The sequence below is a fragment of the Mirounga angustirostris genome, unplaced genomic scaffold (assembly GCF_029215605.1).
Source record: "Mirounga angustirostris isolate CCGP_5_RB_7025 unplaced genomic scaffold, mMirAng1.0.hap1 SCAF_5, whole genome shotgun sequence".
In the NCBI taxonomy this organism is placed as follows: domain Eukaryota; kingdom Metazoa; phylum Chordata; class Mammalia; order Carnivora; family Phocidae; genus Mirounga; species Mirounga angustirostris.
The window spans coordinates 123,237,412-123,257,034 of NW_026991713.1; the positions used below are offsets into that span (position 1 = coordinate 123,237,412).

At 37.8% G+C, this 19,623-nt stretch overlaps 1 protein-coding gene across 1 annotated transcript in view; it reads right to left on the reverse strand.

Moving 5' to 3' along the window:
* The window catches only part of TMEM236 (transmembrane protein 236), a 43,217-nt gene that overhangs the window by 14,268 nt on the left and 9,326 nt on the right, over positions 1 to 19,623 (reverse strand). The window contains exons 2-3 of the mRNA XM_045874330.3: positions 12,367 to 12,439; positions 8,694 to 8,835 (exon numbers count right to left, since the gene is read on the reverse strand). Coding sequence (XP_045730286.1) covers positions 8,694 to 8,835; positions 12,367 to 12,439 — 215 coding nt within the window. The remainder of the gene's footprint in view (positions 1 to 8,693; positions 8,836 to 12,366; positions 12,440 to 19,623) is intronic.

Consider the following 19,623-nt stretch of genomic DNA (forward strand, 5'->3'; position numbering starts at 1 on the left):
GGTAATGCATGCTGAGTTCTTCATGCTCCCTTATTTCTATCAGTCTCCCTAAAATATTTACTTTGAAAATATCCTGCAACTCTCAAGAATCTCACTTGAGATACTAACATTGTTCATAAATTTTCCCCATGTAGGAAGAAAGTAACAATTAAATGCCGAATTGCTATAACCATGTAAAGTTGTCCTAATCAAAGGGTCACAATTTTTTTTTAAAGATTTTATTTATTTATTTGACAGAGAGAGAGACAGCGAGAGCAGGAACACAAGCAGGGGGAGTGGGAGAGGGAGAAGCAGGCTTCCTGCCGAGCAGGGAGCCCGATGTGGGACTCGATTCCAGGACCCTGGGATCATGACCTGAGCCGAAGGCAGACGCTTAACGACTGAGCCACCCAGGCGCCCAAAGGTTCACAATTTGATAGCACCTGATGTCTTATGTCTTTTGGCATGAGGATTGCTACAATATAATTTCTGGCCCAATACCCACTGACCTAATCCTGACAACTGGTACTTCATTAGAAGGTATAAATCAGAAATTCTACTCTTCTCTCATCCCAGTCTGGTAAATGGCTACTTACTTCTTGAGAAGGGGAAAAATCCTAGAACTAATGTACATACTTTTCTGAAACTTCCTTCTTCTAAGTAGCAAAAGGAGGGTGTGAAGGAAATACTCCCCCTTTTTGGCATGGCCCTGAACACAGTGTTCCTCATACGCACTCTCTAAAGCCATTGCAAAATACATTATGGAAACCCAGCTCACACGCTGGGCTCATATTGTATAATAAGCTTTTTCTTAAAAAGAAACAAAGGGGAACTCAAAGTGCCATTTATTTTATTCAGAGAAAAGCAGCATCCCTTTTTCCCCCCCTTTACTGTCTGTGGCATCTCTTACATTCTATCTGGTTAAAGTGTGTTGCATTCCATTTCAAGGAAATCTGGAAAGCAAATAGCTTCAGGAATTTGGATTTGGGCTCTCAGCTTTTAACCTGGTATATGTCACAATTCCCAATACTTCCTATCATGAGGGGCTCTCTGTCAGGGTGGGTATCAGAACTGTTTGCGGAACTTTTAAAAGTTGCGGATGCCAGGCCTTGCATATACTTCAAGCCAGAAATTGCTGGTCTAGGCATATAACCTGAAGAAGTGAATTGTATATGCTGAGACCCCAACAACTGTCCCCTGGTGTACTGATCAGTAGATAGTGATCACGCATATGTATTGTGAAAAGATGCCTTTGGTGAGTACCCAACAGGTGAGTCCCTGCATATATGTCCACAGGTGGCCCATGATTCACCGGAAATAGCTTAGAAGTTCAATAAAAATCATCATTGTCATTCGTTTAAGAAATTGTATAATTCAATAAGAAGAAATAACTAATAAAGTAACAGATCCTTTTCCTTCTTCCATTCATGCTCTGCAAACCCCTAAACCTGTATCAGCCCTCCACTTCCAACTTTTCTACAATCAATGCCCAGATTTCTCAGTATCATTGAAGAAAGCTCTCATAATCTTGATTGGTCACAGGACAAATTCCTGGTTTCCATCCTTTGCTGAACCCTATGCATCTCTCATCCATCCATCTCCCTGCCCTTGACCCTCAGCAATTATTCCAAACCTTACCCATCCTGTTACAGATTCTCTCCCTTCCATCCATTCCCAGTGCTCTCTGCAGGTAATTTTGCTTCCTATTTCACAAAGACATTGGGGTGTTAACAGGTATAAACTGCCCCTGCTTGCTTTCTGCCCATCCACTTGAATAACATTCATAAGTGTAAATCACCTGGGGAGTTTTAAAAATTACTTGTGCCTGGCCCTATCCTCCACCAAAATTATGATTTAATTATCTAGGGTTCAGTCTGGGAGTCAAAAAAATTTCAAGCCCCTTAGGCAATCTGAATGTGTAGTAAAAAAGTGAAAACCACTGCTCACAATTGGGGATACCAATCAGAATTCAATGAGGTTTTGTTTTTAAAAATTTAAATATGCCCAAGTCCCATCCTCAGAAATCCTGATTCAGTTTATCTGGGGTTGCTATGACTGGCACTGACATTTTTAAAGCACAGTATTAAGTTCTTTTTTTTATGTTGGAAATATCAGGAGAAATGGAAAGAAATACAATAAAGGCAGGGTCTAAAAGCTTTGCCAGATCAAGTGAATAAATATACTGATTATCATTCCTGATTTATTGGTTACCTATAAATTAATGAGTTTATACCCTACAGAGATTCCAACTTCTCTTCATGAAACATTTAAGTGTACAAAATTTTTGAGAAAATAATTGGTAAATATTTATATCAGCTTGGAGTGAAAAAAAGATTTTTAAAGCATAACTTCATAGAGTCCAGAGAGGAAATATTTATAGATTGGATTATGTCAAAATTAGAAATTTCCTATATCAAAAACAGTATAGTAAAATTAAAAGACAAATAACTGAAATATATATTTCTGACAGGGAAAGTTTAATGTCCTTACTATTTTTTTTATTTTTTATTTTTTTATTATGTTAGTCACCATACAGTACATCATTAGTTTTTGGTGTAGTGTTCCATGATTCATTGTTTGTGAATAACACCCAGTGCTCCATGCAACGCGTGCCCTCCTTAATACCCATCACGAGGCTAACCCATCCCCCACCCCCCTCCCCTTTAAAACCCTCAGTTTGTTTCTCGGAGTCCATAGTCTCTCATGGTTCATCTCCCCCTCCGATTTCCCCCCCTTCATTTTTCCCTTCCTTCTCCTAATGTCCTCCATGCTATTCCTTATGTTCCACAAATAAGTGAAACCATATGATAATTGACTTTCTCTGTTTGACTTATTTCACTTAGCATAATCTCCTCCAGTCCCATCCATGTTGATGCAAAAGTTGGGTATTCATCCTTTCTGATGGCTGAGTAATATTCCATTGTATATATGGACCACATCTTCTTTATCCTTTCGTCTATTGAAGGGTATCTTGGCTCTTTCCACAATTTGGCTATTGTGGACATTGCTGCTATGAACATTGGGGTGCATATGGCCCTTCTTTTCACTACATCTGTATCTTTGGGGTAAATACCCAATAGTGCAATTACTGGGTCATAGGGTAGCTCTATTTTTAATTTTTTGAGGAACCTCCACATTGTTTTCCAAAGTGGCTGTACCAACTTGCATTCCCACCAACAGTGTAAGAGGGTTCCCCTTTCTCCACAACCTCTCCAACATTTGTTGTTTCTTGCCTTGTCATTTTTTGCCATTCTAACTAATGTCCTTACTATTTACAGAACTCATGAATCAGTAGTAGAAACAACAAAGGAACAAACATATCAACAGAAAAACAGATCAAGGACAGAAAAATATGATTTTTAAAAAATACAAATAGCCAAGAAACCTATGAGAAAATGCTCAACACAACTACTACCTTAAGTAAATTATTAAAACAATAAGATACTGTTTTTGCCTATGAAATTGGCAAAGATGAAGAGGAATATATTATCCAAAGGTACAAGGTTGAGAAGAAACAGGTGTTTTCTTACACTACTGTTTAGATGGCAAATTAGGGCATTCTTTATAGGGGGTCATTTGATTGATTGACGCCTGTCAAAAACCTTAAAAGCTTGCATATACTTGGAGCCAGAAATTGTACATCTAGGCATTTAACATAAAGAAGTAATCATCTATGCTGTTAAGATCTGGCAGCACTTGGCCCCAGTCTCTGGGTATTAAAGAGACTACACAGTAAGAACTGGACTAAGGCCACTGAGAGCAGATTTATTTGAAAACCTTACACTGCCAACATCATACCTGGCACTTCTGACTGATGTGACAGTGGAAACCACCTCCTCTGCAGAGCTCTGATGTTTTCCACTCAAATATCCTGTTGATCTCACCTCTAGCAAGTCGTCTCTGACTGTGCAGATATCCCCAATGCAGCCAAACCATCTTGCTATCCCGTTTGTACAATCCCCTATGAATGACCCCCTCTGTATTTGTCTGCATGTGCAGCCAGTCCATAATAGTCCCATTTCTTCTGGCAAGTGTTGTTGCCAAGGAGTCTGGGCATGTGCAGATGCTCAGGGTCTTCCGAGGACACTCTGTGGTCATCCTCCTGGTATCATTCGGCTGTCATCCAGTGGCCATTAACTCTCTCTGTCCCTGGCCACTGCTTGGCCAGTCACCTACAAGTGGCTTCTAATTCTCATACATAGCACAGGGTCCTGCAGACACTGACCACCTCTACCATCCATGCATGTGCGCTCCACACATGGCTTGCCTCCCCTGCTCATTCTCACCACATCCTTCTCCTTTTTTCTGCAACCCTTTTTACTTCTGCACAAGAGTCCTAACAATAGTGCTTTTATAGTTAAAAACTGGAAAAGAATCTAGTTGTCCAACAACAGCAGTTAGTTAATGAATCATGGTTAAATAAGTTAGGGTTTGTTAGTATAACGGAATATTATTCAACCAATAAAAACCATGTACTGAAGAAGATACAATAATAAGAATGATATCCACCACAAACTGTTAGGAAAAAAGATACAAAATAGGTTTCCTTAAGTGAAGTATGTCCACGAAGATGTTATCAGTTCTAAATCTCTAGTCTACAAGATCATGGTTGATTTCCATTTTCTTCTTTTTCGCTTATGTTTATTTGACAATCTTTTTAAATGAATATGTATTATTTTGGGAAAACAAAACATTAGAAATAAAACAGTTCGAAATGGAATGTTAAAAATTTTATCTGGTTTTTATATGTTGAGCCTCAAAACCTGTGTGTGCTCTACCCTGATGAGCCCGCTCTACCTGCAATGCTGTATTGTAGTGCATTTTAGTGTGTTGTATTGTTGTATTGTATCACATCCCAGAGCAACAGAAGTCACAACACCTCGGATGAGGGTACACTTTGTCCTTTGGGGGTGAAGTGTCAAGATTCCCAGGAAGCCATGGGCTGGAGAGGCCGAGAATTGGCCACCTGAGTTATGGTACTGCCTTAGAGAAAGCCAAAGCCTATGAATCTAAATGAGGTCCTGGGTTAATGGTTTCTAGACAGTTAGCAGAAGAACCATTCTTTTTTTTTTTTTTTTCCAAATGAAATCTTACATAAAATATCAGCTCCTAAACAGACAAATGTTGTATTGATCTGGTTCAAGTAGGAATTGGGGCAACCAGTGACTCCAGTTAAGCCTCCCCTTTCTGCCCACACCCCCCTACAAAGCAACTTTGTAGGTTTCCAAATTCACTATTTGAGAAACAAACAAAAGTTGGTTTTAATAAGGCAACTTCCATTCCAGCAATAGGTTTCTCCATTCAGAGTATGAAATCCAACTGGTTATTTTTGCACATTTATTACATGTATACCTAGATTTCTTGAGGCCCAATCTTCCTTTCCATGTAGAAAGCTTTCTTTACCATGCCTGCCTAAACTCCTACAAATCCCAGATATTCCCTTTAGATTTTTCTGACCTCCAACACCCTAGATTAAATGAAGTATTCCTTCACGTGTCGCCCCATAGTACTTTAACTATTATACGCTATTATACCACTTGTAATGTGGCGCCTGAGCTAGGCTTATGCTATTCAAGTGAGTCCTTGTAGGTAGAACTGAAAATCTGCATCCTAACCATGGACTTCTTTGTGGGTCTGTTTGCATTACTGGCTTTTATGAAAGTTAAGGAATCTATGTGGGGGCAGGGGGGTCTAATGGTGACCATGATTTGGGGTTCAGACAATATAGGTAAGGCTGATGTAAGGAAACTGAGATCCCATAGGAAAAAAAAAAAAACTACCTCAAGAGAAGAAGGAGTCTGGCTCTACCAGAATCAGCCACGAGAACTAGTGATAGGAGGGGAAATGGTGATTTCCACTGGAGTGGGATGGCCATTACTTGAACTTGTCGAATCCCAGCCAATCTGTTGGAACATATACATTCTGGGCATAAAAGTCTTGTGTTCCCAAAAGAAAATCTATTGTTCTGTTTGGGAGCTCTCTAAACAAGTAGATCTCTGTGGAGGGAAGTCAGTATTCCAAATGTCAGAAGAAAGGCAATCAGTCTAAAGCACCAAGAGAACATCAAACAATATCCCAGAAGCAAATAACAGCAGTACAAGCATTTAGAGGAGAGTCAGTCCGAGAGTGGTGGACAAATAGCATATGCCAGGTTGTTTGTGCGTGAGAATGATGACTGAAAAAAAAGCAGGAGCAATGGAATACTTAGCAGTCTGGACCAACAAATGAGACCACAGGAGATCACCTTGGGTCTGGCTTAAAAAAAAAACGGGAGAGGGAACAATATGGAAGAGGAAGAGGGATGGAGGTCCAGTCATTCATTGGTTGGGACTGAGCTAGCAAAATTCAAATAGAAATATCAAAGTGTGCTCCTCAGGACCCACACACTAGTAAGAGCTGGGGACATTCAGGCTATATATTGTATTCCTATTATTTGTTCCCATGGCTGGGACGTGACATTATTAGGTACGACATACATCTGTGAGGCGGCTGTGCCTCAGGGATCTGTGTATCAGAAAATATTCCCTTGTGAGGCTCAGGCTATGTGAAATGATGCGCTTGGATGTTATGACATAGTAATCGCTTGATACTGAGATGTTTCAACTGGTAATGGAAAGTTAGCGGAAAGGACTCCTTGATCCAGTGTGGATTGCTTTAAGCATAAGCATATTTTTTTATATAGAATAACTTTTATTTAAAATTATAGAAAAGGAGGAGCTACACAAAGATCAAGCTTTTCTAGCTTAGAATTGGGATGGTTGAGATAGCACGAGAGTGTCCAGAAATCCAAACATTGTAGATGACCTTAGTTTCTTCAAGTAGAAGGTCATAACTGCTACAAGCTGATGGGTAGGCATTTCAGACTCTCTGGATAGAGCACAGAACAGAATATATTCCATTTCCTAACATTTTTTAAAGGGAGCCAAATGTTTCTAAAGCTTAGTCACCACCCACCCCTACTGTACTTCTTGGATTCTGAAGTACCACATGCAGTGACAGCATATTTTTAGCATACTGGCTTATGTTCAGATTTATGTACTATAACTTATATGTTTATGAATTTATGTATTAAATTCCAGAGAATGAGAATATCCCATACATTCAAAATTCACATAATCTATTTTGTTAGTATGCATATTCAAAAGCTTGCAAAAAATTAAATTGACATAAATTAATATTTGCAAAGGTATTTTGAGGGAATGCTAGTTTTTTTTTAAAGCATGATTTAATCAAATGGTAGAGCTATTAAACCAGATATTAACTCTCCCAAGTTTGGGCAGAGAAGCTCAAGAAGAAGGCTTTTCAAATAAGAAAAAGCAGTTGTGCAAGATGTTCTCAAGTCTTGTCTCCAAGACTGACTTCTTTGGGGTTTTCTTATTTCAATTCTGAGTGTCATCATCATTGCTGGATACGGGGAAAATGCCCCTTTGACAATCCAACTCATCACTTAAAATATAAGATGCCAATAACTTATTCCCAAAAATATACATGTGTATTTTTTAGAAAGAGAATTTTCACTAAGAAAGTAAACAGAATGTCCACATTAACAGGGAAGGTACAGCATTATCAAAAACAATCCAATTTCAAAACAGGGTTGCATCAAGGAAGAGTCTAGAGAAGGAGCAAAGGATGTGACAATCCCCAAATCTCCTCAGTCTGAGACAAATACACTTGGCTCTGGAAGGCAGATAAAACTTGAGGATACCCTGTCCTCAAAAGATGGCCACTAGCTACCATCTTTCCTACCTCGTACCCTGCGTTGTTAAACATCACAACCGTCATTTCCTACCTGAGGACAGAGTGCAAAACTTGAAACTCAGAGTCTCAGATTTCCTGGTGGCCTCCCAACTTGGTTTTATTTTTCAAATTTGAGGAGTAAGAGTGACTGGAAGGCTGGTGGCTCATGATCCATACATGATTCTCTAGTCTTTTCCTTCCTGGCTGTAGTAGTCATCCCTATTACTGTAAAGCATTCCCCAGTGACTCACTCAATCTAACCCCTCCACTCCACCAGGAAGTGATTAGACAAAACCTACCTATTTCAAATATAAACTCTTAGTCATACAAGAACTATCGCATATATTTACTATAAATTAAACACAGATACTATCACATGAAATTAAGTGAAAGTTGAGAAAATTTAAGACCAATCATAATATTCAATTAGCATAATACCTTTTTCCTTTTTTTAAGGCCAACCTAAATTTAGTTTTGACTAATCCCTTTGGAAGAGTATTTGTGGCACATCTTGGTTTTGTTAGTGTGATTGTTAGCTTTTTGACAATCCACAATTAAAAACACATAATTCTCTAAGACATAACTGCAGTAGTCACATTAATTTCTGTATCAAAGGTATCTAAACCTAAACTATTTATTTATCTAAACTTAAGGTTTTAAGAGCGTTCCTGAAAAATATAAATCTATAATAATTTACTTAGATAATTTTCTTGTTAGAGTAAACATTAAAGTTTTTGGTATTAAATATTTGGTAAGTTTATTCATTTATCAGTACTACCAAAATACAAATAAGAATAACTGCCTATCAAAGTAGGTTTTAAAATAACTATATTTAGATATCTTCATTTCTGATCTTCTAACTATAATGTTAGCTGTCAGAAAGGGTATCATTAAACATGTCAACAGGTAACAGGGTGACAGAAAGGTGAACAATCTGTCAAACTTCTAAAAATATTTATATTTAAAAGAATACTTACTCTTTAGCCGCCCTCTAAGAGGATATATCCTGAGTTTTTCAATAATATCAACCACAATCAAGGAAGTCAGAACCAGAGAAACTGGCAGGTCAGGTAAATTATCAGGTAAGATATCCACAGGACCATTAATATTTTTTTGAACCTGTTTTCAGAAAACCATTTAGAAGGATTATATTTTTGTGCTTTCTTTATTTAAAATTCTTTTAATAGTCTGAAAGTAGCAATAAATTAATTATAAAGACATTTGCTAAAAGACTAGAAGGATGATTTCCAGATTTTCAGGTGTTCAACCCCATAAGCTTTTGAACAATTTGTAAAGATGTAACAAAGATTCCTATCAGTGGAAGAGCTTTCAGTTCAAGATAGAGCTTGGTAAATACACACAAAAATACAATGGCAGGCTCCTGGTAATGGTGGGATGTGCAATTTCTTCCAACTCTTCTGCTAAGCAGAGCTTTTGGGAGTCCTTAGGTCAGAGAATGAGGGGGACAGATATTGGATGGAGTTCAGGGTTTTCCAAGAAGGGAGAGCCCAGGTAAACCCAGGCAGGTTTTGGGATACTTCCTTCATCTGATTAAGGTATCTACAAAAAAACCTATGGCAAGCATCATATAAGTGGTGATATGTTGAGTTTTTCCTCTGAGATCAAGAAGAAGACAAAGGTGCCACCATGACCAATTCTATTCAGCATCGTACTAGAGGTCCTAGCTGGTATAATGAGGGAAGAGAAAGAAAGAAACACTGTTCATATATATATATATACATATATATATATATATAATTATTCCACATATATATATATATTTCCATAGACTACATAATTGTACATGGGGAAAATCTCCCCAAAATAGATAAATTATTTCTAAATACCAATAAAGCGAAAATGCAATTTTAAAAAATGATACCATTCAATGCAACCTCAATCAAAATTCAAAGTTTTTGTGGAAAATGACAAGCGGACTTTAAAACCCATATAGAACTACAGAGGGCAAGACATTTAGATGAAAAAGATATAAAGATTTACTCTTTTGGCTATAAAGAGCTATTCTACAGCTAGAAGAATTAAATCAATGTGATGTTGGTAGAGGTATATAAAAGTAGGCAGTGGACAAAACAAGGCTTGAAATAGACGTGTATATATACACGCCTGATTTACAACAAAAGCAGCACCACAGAGAAATGTGGAAAGACAGACTTTTTAATAAATAGTGCTCAGTCCATTAGACATTAATTGGGGGGAAAAACAGACTCCCCACTACACAACATATACAAAAATTAGTTTCAAATGGACTGTGAATCCAGAAGAGGATGTAAAATAATACAGGCTCCAAAATATAATATAGGAGGACATCTACAGGTCTTTGAAGTTCAGATTCACAGTATGACAAAGTCTTTTCAAGTTACCAAAATTATTATCCATGAAAAAAAGAGACTGATAAACTGCACTGTTTTTAAATTAAGAACTCTTCATTCAAAAATGGCATGAAAAGTATTGTCACAAAGTGTGAATATATTTGCAATACATATGATCAACAAAGGGCTTGAAATCTGAATATATAAATAACTTCTGAATCAACTCCAAAAAGATAAATAACACAATAGGAAAAAATTGGCAAGATGAGAAAACACCCAATTTCATTAATTATTGGTGAAATGCAATGTAAAACTACAATGAGATTCAAGAATATACCCATCGGAATGGCTAAAAGACTTACAAGGTAAGGCTAGTGAGGATGTGGAACAATAGGTATGCTCATTCTCTGCCAGTGTGAAGTCTAAATTAGTAGAATCTCTTTGGAAAACTGGCATCTTCTGCTACAGTTGAACATTTGAATATCTTATGACCCCTCGATTATACTCCTGCATATTTAACCAACTGAAATTCTTGCCTATGTGCATCAATAGACACATTCAAAGATGTTCACAGCAGCATTATTTGTAATAACCAAAACCAGACACAACTGAAGGTGGGCATCAAAAGCAGAAATGTAAACTGTAATATATTCATAATAAGAAATACTCTACAGAATAAAAATGAATGGAATACAGTTGTACACAAAAACTCGAATGAATCACACTTTTGAATAAAAGAAGCCAGACATAGATTAGGTAGATAAATAGAAGATAGATAGATAGATAGATAGATAGATAGATAGATAGATAGATAGATAGATAGATATTATATATATATATATATATATAATTGTATTTCCTTTTATGAAAGATTCAAAACCAGACAAACCAATATATGGCATTAGAAGTTAAGACAGAAGTTACCTTTGAGGAGGAGGGAAATGTTGTCATTGCAAAAAAACATGGGGGTGGCTTTTTGGGAGCTGGCAAAGTTATTTTTTGACCTCAGTAGTGTTTACACAGGGTTTTGCTCTGTGCTATTTCATTAATATTGTATACCTTGTGCTTTGTACACATTTCTGTTTGTGTGTTATATTTGAGTGAAAAATTAAAGAAGGAAAAAATGTGCAACAGTGGATAAGGACATAATAGAAAAGAACCAAAAAGGTTCTTTTTGCCCCCAAAAGGTCAATCAAACTACAAATACACCATCACTTTATGATAATAGGGTTCCTTAACAGGTTGTAAACTGAATTTTTAAGGGTCTTGGGGACCTCCCAAGTGCTTTACAAAGTCTTTGGGGAGGAGGGAAGAGAAAAAGATAAATCTAGATAAAAATATTCACATATTGTTGTTTGATGGAAAGTACCTCTGTGGAGCCTTCTGAGGTTATTCTAACACATTCATATATTGTCCTAATGTAGCATCTAGGACATATTCCAACAACCATGTATTTCTAATGATATCATACACTACCCAGTACTCACTTCTTTCACTAAGCCTAGCATAACTATTCTGATTGCCTGTTTATTTTTCTCTCTACTGTTGATAAATTATTACTGAAGGCCAGAGACTCCATCAAATTTCCTGAGTGTTTTATCCCAGTACCTAACACACGGCCTGGCATGTAATATGCACTTAATAAGTATCTATTCAACATATTTCATCTATGAAATATAAAGTAATTTAGGTCACTCACTTTGGGGAAGTGAAAATTATCTTTCACAGCATCATCCAAATTAATAAGGTTAATAGGGCATTCTTCTTTGAACCTTTTTTAGACAATAAAATTCTCACAACCTAAAAGTTCTGCCTATAATATTCCTGTCCTGTAGATGCTCATCTATCAGAGTCCTTTTGAAGCTTCATTAAGTCAAAACATAAAGTCAAGTTTATTTTCAAACAAATATCATGTGCAAATGCTTTGCCAATGGATACATTATCAAAGGTTTTAGAATGAGTGGTTGTTCCTTTGGATATTGTTCAGGACTGAGGACACTCAAAAGACATCTAGTTAAAAGAAACAAATGTGGGTCTACTTTCAAATTCCTTGCTTTTTTATTATTTTGAAATTAACATTCCTGTCTCTCACACACAAACACAGAAGGCATTTTTTTTTAATTGGCTGCTAGACCTTCCTTCACAATTGCAGAGGTAACAATGATCTTAGTACTTTAAATATATACATTATAACTTGGAAAAAGATTAGATAAAATAAACTTTAAGAAAATTTTCAGGCACACTGTTCTATCAAATTCCAGTAACAGAGGAAATTTTAAAATCTCAAAATCTTGCATCAAAAGAAATAAAAATTCCATACCTCGGTCATTGCGATAGAAAAGCTGAAGCTGGGAAGTGTGGTGAGTATAACACACATCATCATAACAGGTCTCCTAGCAAAGGAGAAAAAAAATAAGCAAAAGCAATAATGTACCAGATCAACAGTTCCTGTTACATTTTGCTAATTTTGCAGTTCCTGTTCCATTCATCTATAGTTTTTCTAAGAAACTACTGCTTCCTTATTTCCATTTCCCAAATGTTTGAGTATGGCAAAGGGCAACACACACAAAAACCGGAATATTTTTCTAGAACAAAGGGGTGAGAGATTTCCAAATAACTAGCAAACCATGGACTTCTAAGAGCATTTCTGTGCAAGACAAGACAAGTGACATTCAACATTTTCATTATTATTTGGAATCCTGCCCAAGAGTTTTGGCTCCAGTGACCAACTGAAAAAAACAAAACAAAACATGACTTTCTTAAGTATTATATTATATCCTATGTCTAAAATTGATTTTGCAAAAAAGACATTTAGAGATTGTATACCAAGAGTGACTTCAAGTGAAAACATTTGGATATTTCTTACTTGAACCAAAAAAATTATATATATATAAATATATATAAAATGAAATGTGTGATTTTATATATCATATATATACATATATAAAATCACATATATCACATATATATTATATACACAAAGATATAAAATTTTATGTCTATTGCATATATATAAAAATCACACATATATGTATGTATATATACATATATATGATATATAAAAATCACATGGGGCGCCTGGGTGGCTCAGTCGTTAAGCATCTGCCTTCAGGTCAGGTCATGATCCCAGAGTCCTGGGATCGAGCCCCACATCGGGCTCCCTGCTGAGTGGGGAGCCTGCTTCTCCCTGTCCTTCGCTCCCCCTGCTGGTGTTCCTGCTCTCACTATCTCTCTCTCTGTCAAATAAATGAATAAAATCTTTAATTAATAAATAAATAAATAAATAAATAAATAAATAAATAAATAAAAATAAAAATCACATAAATTTTCACATTTGTTTTTTGGACCACTTCTTAAACCTTACATGATCAATTAATCAAATAGTTATTGTTATATAATACATATATAATACATAAAATACGACCGAAAGAATTAAAATATATATTTAGCATCATTAATTTATGGTAAGACAAAATATACTCAAAGCTTTTGTATAATGAAATACTTACCTCCTCTTTCCTTAAATATTCATTTCACTAATTACACATTTTACTAATTACATTTATATGATAATGTGTTTCTAAGTACAAAAAGTGTTGAACTCTTTCAAATAACTAAGGATTTCTCCTTGGTACTACCATGTTTCCGTCGATCCCAGCCTTCTAGGTATAGACATAAATTAGAGGGCAGGGTAGACACCTCTCCCAACCAGACCCAATATTACCTGCTAAAACCAGAGGTACAATGGGGCTTTTAAAGGGTAGCTTTGCCTCCTTTTCTGAGCCCAGATCTAGGTTCCTGCAGCACCTGGTTCTCTAAGACTAGCTAGAGCCTTCATGGAGCCCTCTTCTTCTCAACTTGTGCTCAAAAATAGACAGGAGTGCTCCAGGGATTACTCCCATTGCTCTTCTCTATCTATATTTTCTCCCTCAATTATCTAAGCCAATCCCATGGTTTTAAATACCACCCACTTATCCATGACTTCCAAATATTATATATTATTTATATGTTATATAAATATTTATATAAATTATTATATATAAAATATATATTGATATAGAAATTATACAAAATATAATAATATGATATATAAGATATAAATTATATGTGTGTGTGTGTGTGTGTATATATATATATATATATATATATGATTTTTTTGGTTCAAGTAAGAAATATCCAAATGTTTTCACTTGAAGTCATTCTTGGTATACAATCTCTAAATGTCTTTTCTGAAAAATCAAAATCAATATTATATATATATAAATATTCCTGATTCTGGGCTTGTATGCCCAATTCTGTTTGTTACCTCCACTTGGATGTCTCATAGGCAATCCAGATTCAACATGCCTGAAAAAGACTCCACAACCTTCTCCAAACCTGTTCTGATTATCGTCAAATGCTGTCTGGTTTACTGCAAGTAGATTTACTGAAAACACATTTCCAATCCATCCTTTGCTAACACTGTAGCTCATCCTCTGTCATCTCTCATCTGACTTCCTAACCGATTTCCTGTTAGTGTTTCTATTCTTGCCTAGCAGTGTTTTCTCCACAGAGCAAACAGTTATATTTTTAAAATGTAAAACACATCTTATCACTGCCCTGCTCAAAAATCTCCAATGATGAGGGGTGGGGTGAATGGAGAGTTCGTGTTTGGTGAAGACAAAGTTTCAGTTTTGCAAGATGAAAAGAGTTCTATGGATGGACGGTTGGTGACCGCACAACAGTGTGAATGGACTTAATGCCACTGATCTATACGCTTAGAAATGGTTAAGATGGTCAATTTTATGTTATGTGTATTTTTCAAAAAACACACACATTTGTGCATTTTACATAATTTTTAAAAATCTCTGATACATGAGTAATGGAATTAGAATAAAACTGGAACCTATTACTCTAGCCTACATGTTCTATATGATGTGGTTTCTCTTCTTTCTCCTACTCGTTCTCATTTAGAATGGCCTTCCTCTCTCCCAAAAACCACTTAACTCCAGCCATTATGGCCTTCTAAGTTATTTCATGATCACAGCAACCTCACCCCACCTTCAAATTGTATACTGGCTACTCCTTTTACTCCCAGATCTTCCATGTCTGACACCCACTGTCATCCAAATTATATAAATTTACAGCCCTATGACTATCTGAAATTCTGCTGATTATTTCTTGTTTACCATTTTACACATTCTTCTTTGCCAATCCCCCAAACTAAGTTCCATGGAAGCAGAAAACTTATCTCAGTGGTTTCACTACATTATCTCCACTGGCTAGCACAATGTTTTTGAACCATTTTTGTAACAGTGAAACTTCTGGGAACCTGGTAAATCCTACGGGCCTTTCTCAAAACATAATTTTTAAAAACAAAACAAAGCAATTATGTTGAAATACAGTTATCCAAATTCTTTTAAAATTTTGATATAGTAATATATGTCCCTATCTATGAACACATTCTCTTCTTATTTCCTGTGGAGTACTCAAGATCTAGTGGAAACTGAAATCATTCATAAACCATAATAGGAAGTACCTGCAATGTGATATGAAAAGACCTATGTAATGAAATTACAGGTTCTGGTAATACTACTGTGGTTTGTTACCAACATTCAAAATGGAAAGAAATGATAGCTTTCAATTAAAGGTTAGTGAAAATAAAGATGTAACCTGTTTCTAATCCAAGTTCTGTGTTTTATGTAACCAGAAATAATGATAATTTGTATTTAAAAATCTTGACTTACTGCTAACATGTGTTTATAATTTATTAATAAGTGTTGTGTGGGTTAAATTCTGTTCTCCTCCCCCGCAAAGATATGTTGATGTTCCAACTCCTGGTACCTTACAATGTAATCTCATTTGGCAATAGGGTCTTTCTAGAGGTAGTAAGTTAAAATGAGGTCATTAGGTGGCCCCTAATCCAATGTGACTGGTGCCCTTATAAAGTGGGAAATTTTGGAGAATGTACAGATGAAAGGTTATGTGAAGCAACATAGTGAGACACCACATGATGATGAAGGCAGAGATCAAGCAGGGTGATGCATCTCTAAGGCAAGGTATGCTGGAGTGCCAGCGAACCACCAGCCCTCAGAAGGAACCAACCAACACAGTGATCTCAAGACTTCTAGCCTCCAGAACGGGCAGACAATACATGTCTGTTGTTAAGAAACCCACTTAGAAGTTCTTTGTTATGGCCACCCTACAAAACAAATGCAGATTGTGCTGTAAGGAGGTGGGGTACCCCTGTAACAAATACCTAAAAATGTGGAAGCAGCTTGGAAGGGGGTAATGGGTTATCTGGAAGAGTCTGAAGATTGGTGATAGGGAAAGGCTAGACTGTTAGAAAAATATGGGTGTTACAGAAGATTCTGGTGGAAGCTCAGAAAGGAAAGAGGAGAGCTGCAGAGAAAGCCTCTATCAACCCTAGACAGTACGCACATTGTCATGAACAGAAATGCTACAAATACGAATGTTAAAGGTGTTTCTGGTGAAGTCTCAGGCAGCACTCAGGACCATGTTATTGGAAACTGGAGGAAAGGTGATCCTTTCTATAAAGTGGCAGAACACTTGGTGGAACTGTGTTCTGCTGGGTAGAGAGTGGAACTTAACAGTTGATGAACTCCAATACTTAACTGAGATTTCTATGCAAAGCACTGAAGGCACTGCCTGGTTTCTCCTTGCTGCTTAGAGCAAAATTCAAGAGGAGAGAGAGAAATTGAAGAAGGAATTGTTAAGCAAAAGGGAACCGGAACTTGAATATTTGGAAATTTCAGTCTATCCATATTGTAAAAAATGAGAGGGGCATCTGGGTGGCTCAGTCGGTTAAGCATCTGCCTCTGGCTCAGGTCATGATCCCAGGGTCCTGGGATCGAGCCCCACGTCGGGCTCCCTACACAGTGGGGAGTCTGCTTCTCCCTCTCCCTCTGCTCCTCCACCCCATTCATACTGTCTCTATCTCTCTCTCAAACAAAATCTCTAAAAAAAAAAGAGAGAGCATGTTCTAGAGAGGATACTAAGGGTGTGGCCTGTGAATCCAATCAGCTATCTCAACAGAAATACTGCCACTGACAGTCAGCTTGGACAAAAAGGGGACAGAGATGGGACAAAAGGAAGGAAAGCTATTAGCCTTCTGGGATTCAAGAGGCAGGAAGTGGGCTGCTAGAGCTATTTGGCTGTGAACATGTATTATCCTTCAAGAAAAGGGAAGAATGACTCTGACAGTGCTTTAGAGGCCCAAGAGGCCATCACTGCCACCATGGGCCCAGAGGTTTCCTCCTCGGACGTGGAGGCCAGGAAAAGGATGGAGCCCCCAGCGCCTGATACACCCAGAGGACACAGTGTCCAGCCACAGAGGATTATTCTCAAGCCTTAAAATTTAGTGACATTTGCCCTGTTAGATTTCAGTGAATCTACTTTGCATGTGAGAAGGACATAAATTTTGGGGAGAGCCGGAGGGTAGACTGTCATGGGTTGAAGTATGTTCCCCCAAAAGAGACATGTTGAAGTCCGAACCCCCAGGACCTCAGAATGTGAGTGTATTGGAAAGAGTGTCTTTCCAGAGGTAATAAGTTAAAATTAGGTCAACAGGGTGGGCCCTAATCCAATGTGACTGGTGTCCTTACAAAAAGGGAAAATTTGGAGACAGACATACACAGAGGGAAGACTATGTGAGGAGACACGGGGAGAACACCATGTGATGATGAAGAGATCAGGGTAATGCATCAATATGCTAAGGAAAGCTGAAGAGTACCAGCAAACCCCCAGAAGCTGGAAGAGAGGCCTGGAACAGATTCTCCCTCACAGCCCTCAGAAGGAACCAACCAACACCTTGATCTTAGATTTTTAGTCTCCAGAATTAGGGGATAGTACATTTCTATTGTTTAAGCTCCCAAGTTTGTGGTACTTGGTAACAGCAATTCTAGGAAATTCACACAATGAAATTTATGTTGGAAATCCCATAGACAGACACATCTTTGAAGGTGTACTTATGCTAAGACTAGTGTAAGGCTGTAACCAGAGTAGAGAACTGCTGAGGAGAAGTACTTGTGGACATGGTGTAAGTTCCAGATGGAAGGATGAGTCAGGGCACTACCAGGAGAGCTCTGTGGGCATCTGGAGTAAATTAGAAAGAAGGACTCCCCGAGAAGTAGGCCTACAAAGAAAGACCTGACTGAGCTCAGCCATGGTGAGTTAACGATTCATATTTGTGCAGCAAGAATTCTGGCCCTGAGATTTTTCACAGACAAAGCACGGTGAGTGGAACAGGTCAGATAATGTGGGAAACCACTCTATGCTCAGAAACTCATACACATTCTCTATCATTTAGCTCTTCAAGTCCAAGTTCCCTTCCTTGTCTTTCAAGACTTCCCACAATCTGCCATTAACTTCCCAACAAAAAATAACCCTCCTACTTGACACTAAGCCCAGTGAGCTCATACTATAAGCCAAGCTCTGCATTCATCCATTCACCCATTCATCTAAAATGTTGTTAAATGTGTGAACTACACTCTGTTCCTGGGATGGAAGGCCACGTAAGACACACTCTGACTTTATGGCACTTACAGGCTCGTGGAAGTTGCCTAAGCACAAGATGAGGTAACTGCAATGACAGCAAGTTTTTCGAGAAGTCACACCCTCAGTGATGAAAGTGACACAGCTGTAGTTGAAGTCAATACATCACACCAAGAGCTGAAGTTGACAGCTGTATCCATAGGACATCAGAGTATCAATGAGATCACCTGAACATTAACAACTCAGCCATCATCCCAAGGAAATATCCAAAAGGGTAAAAGGTCCAGAAATTATAGAACAAGAATACCTGATGAAACCTGCACACCATAGAAGACTTAGCAGAGCGCTTGAGATGGCAGAGTGATGTAACTACTTTTAATATTAGAAATACTTTAATATATACACTTTCCTCTGAGGTCACTGATGTCACTCAGAGGAAAGTCACCCCCAGAGACACAGTTTTGGGAACCACCATCATATAAGTGGCAGTTTATATTTTGAGCCAATGAGAACACTTGCAAAGCAATAAAAAGGGGAAGTGGGGGGGGGCACCGGGGTGGCTCAGTCGGTTAAGCATCCAACCTTTTTTTTTTTAAAGATTTTATTTATTTATTTGACAGAGAGAGACACAGCGAGAGAGGGAACACAAGCAGGGGGAGTGGGAGAGGGAGAAGCAGGCTTCCTGCCGAGCAGGGAGCCTGATGCAGGGCTTGATCCCAGGATCCTGAGATCATGACCTGAGCTGAAGGCAGTCGTTTAACCGACTGAGCCACCCAGGTGCCCCAAGCATCCAACTCTTTACCTCAGTTCAGGTCTTGATCTCAGGGTTGTCAGTTTAAGCCCCACACTGGGCTCCATGCTAGACATGGAGCCTACTTAAAAGGAAGGGGGGGGGGTTCCTAGAGAATTGGGTAGAGCTCCTGGCCATGGCCAAATTCACTGGCATATAAAGGGAGGGCAGAGGACACGAAGTCTGAAGAAGATGGGGAGGAACTTTCATGGTGGCAGATTTTATTTTCATATACAGAAATAAGGAAGACTATTCTCAGAATGAGAGACACAAAAACTAGTGCATTCCCCTTAA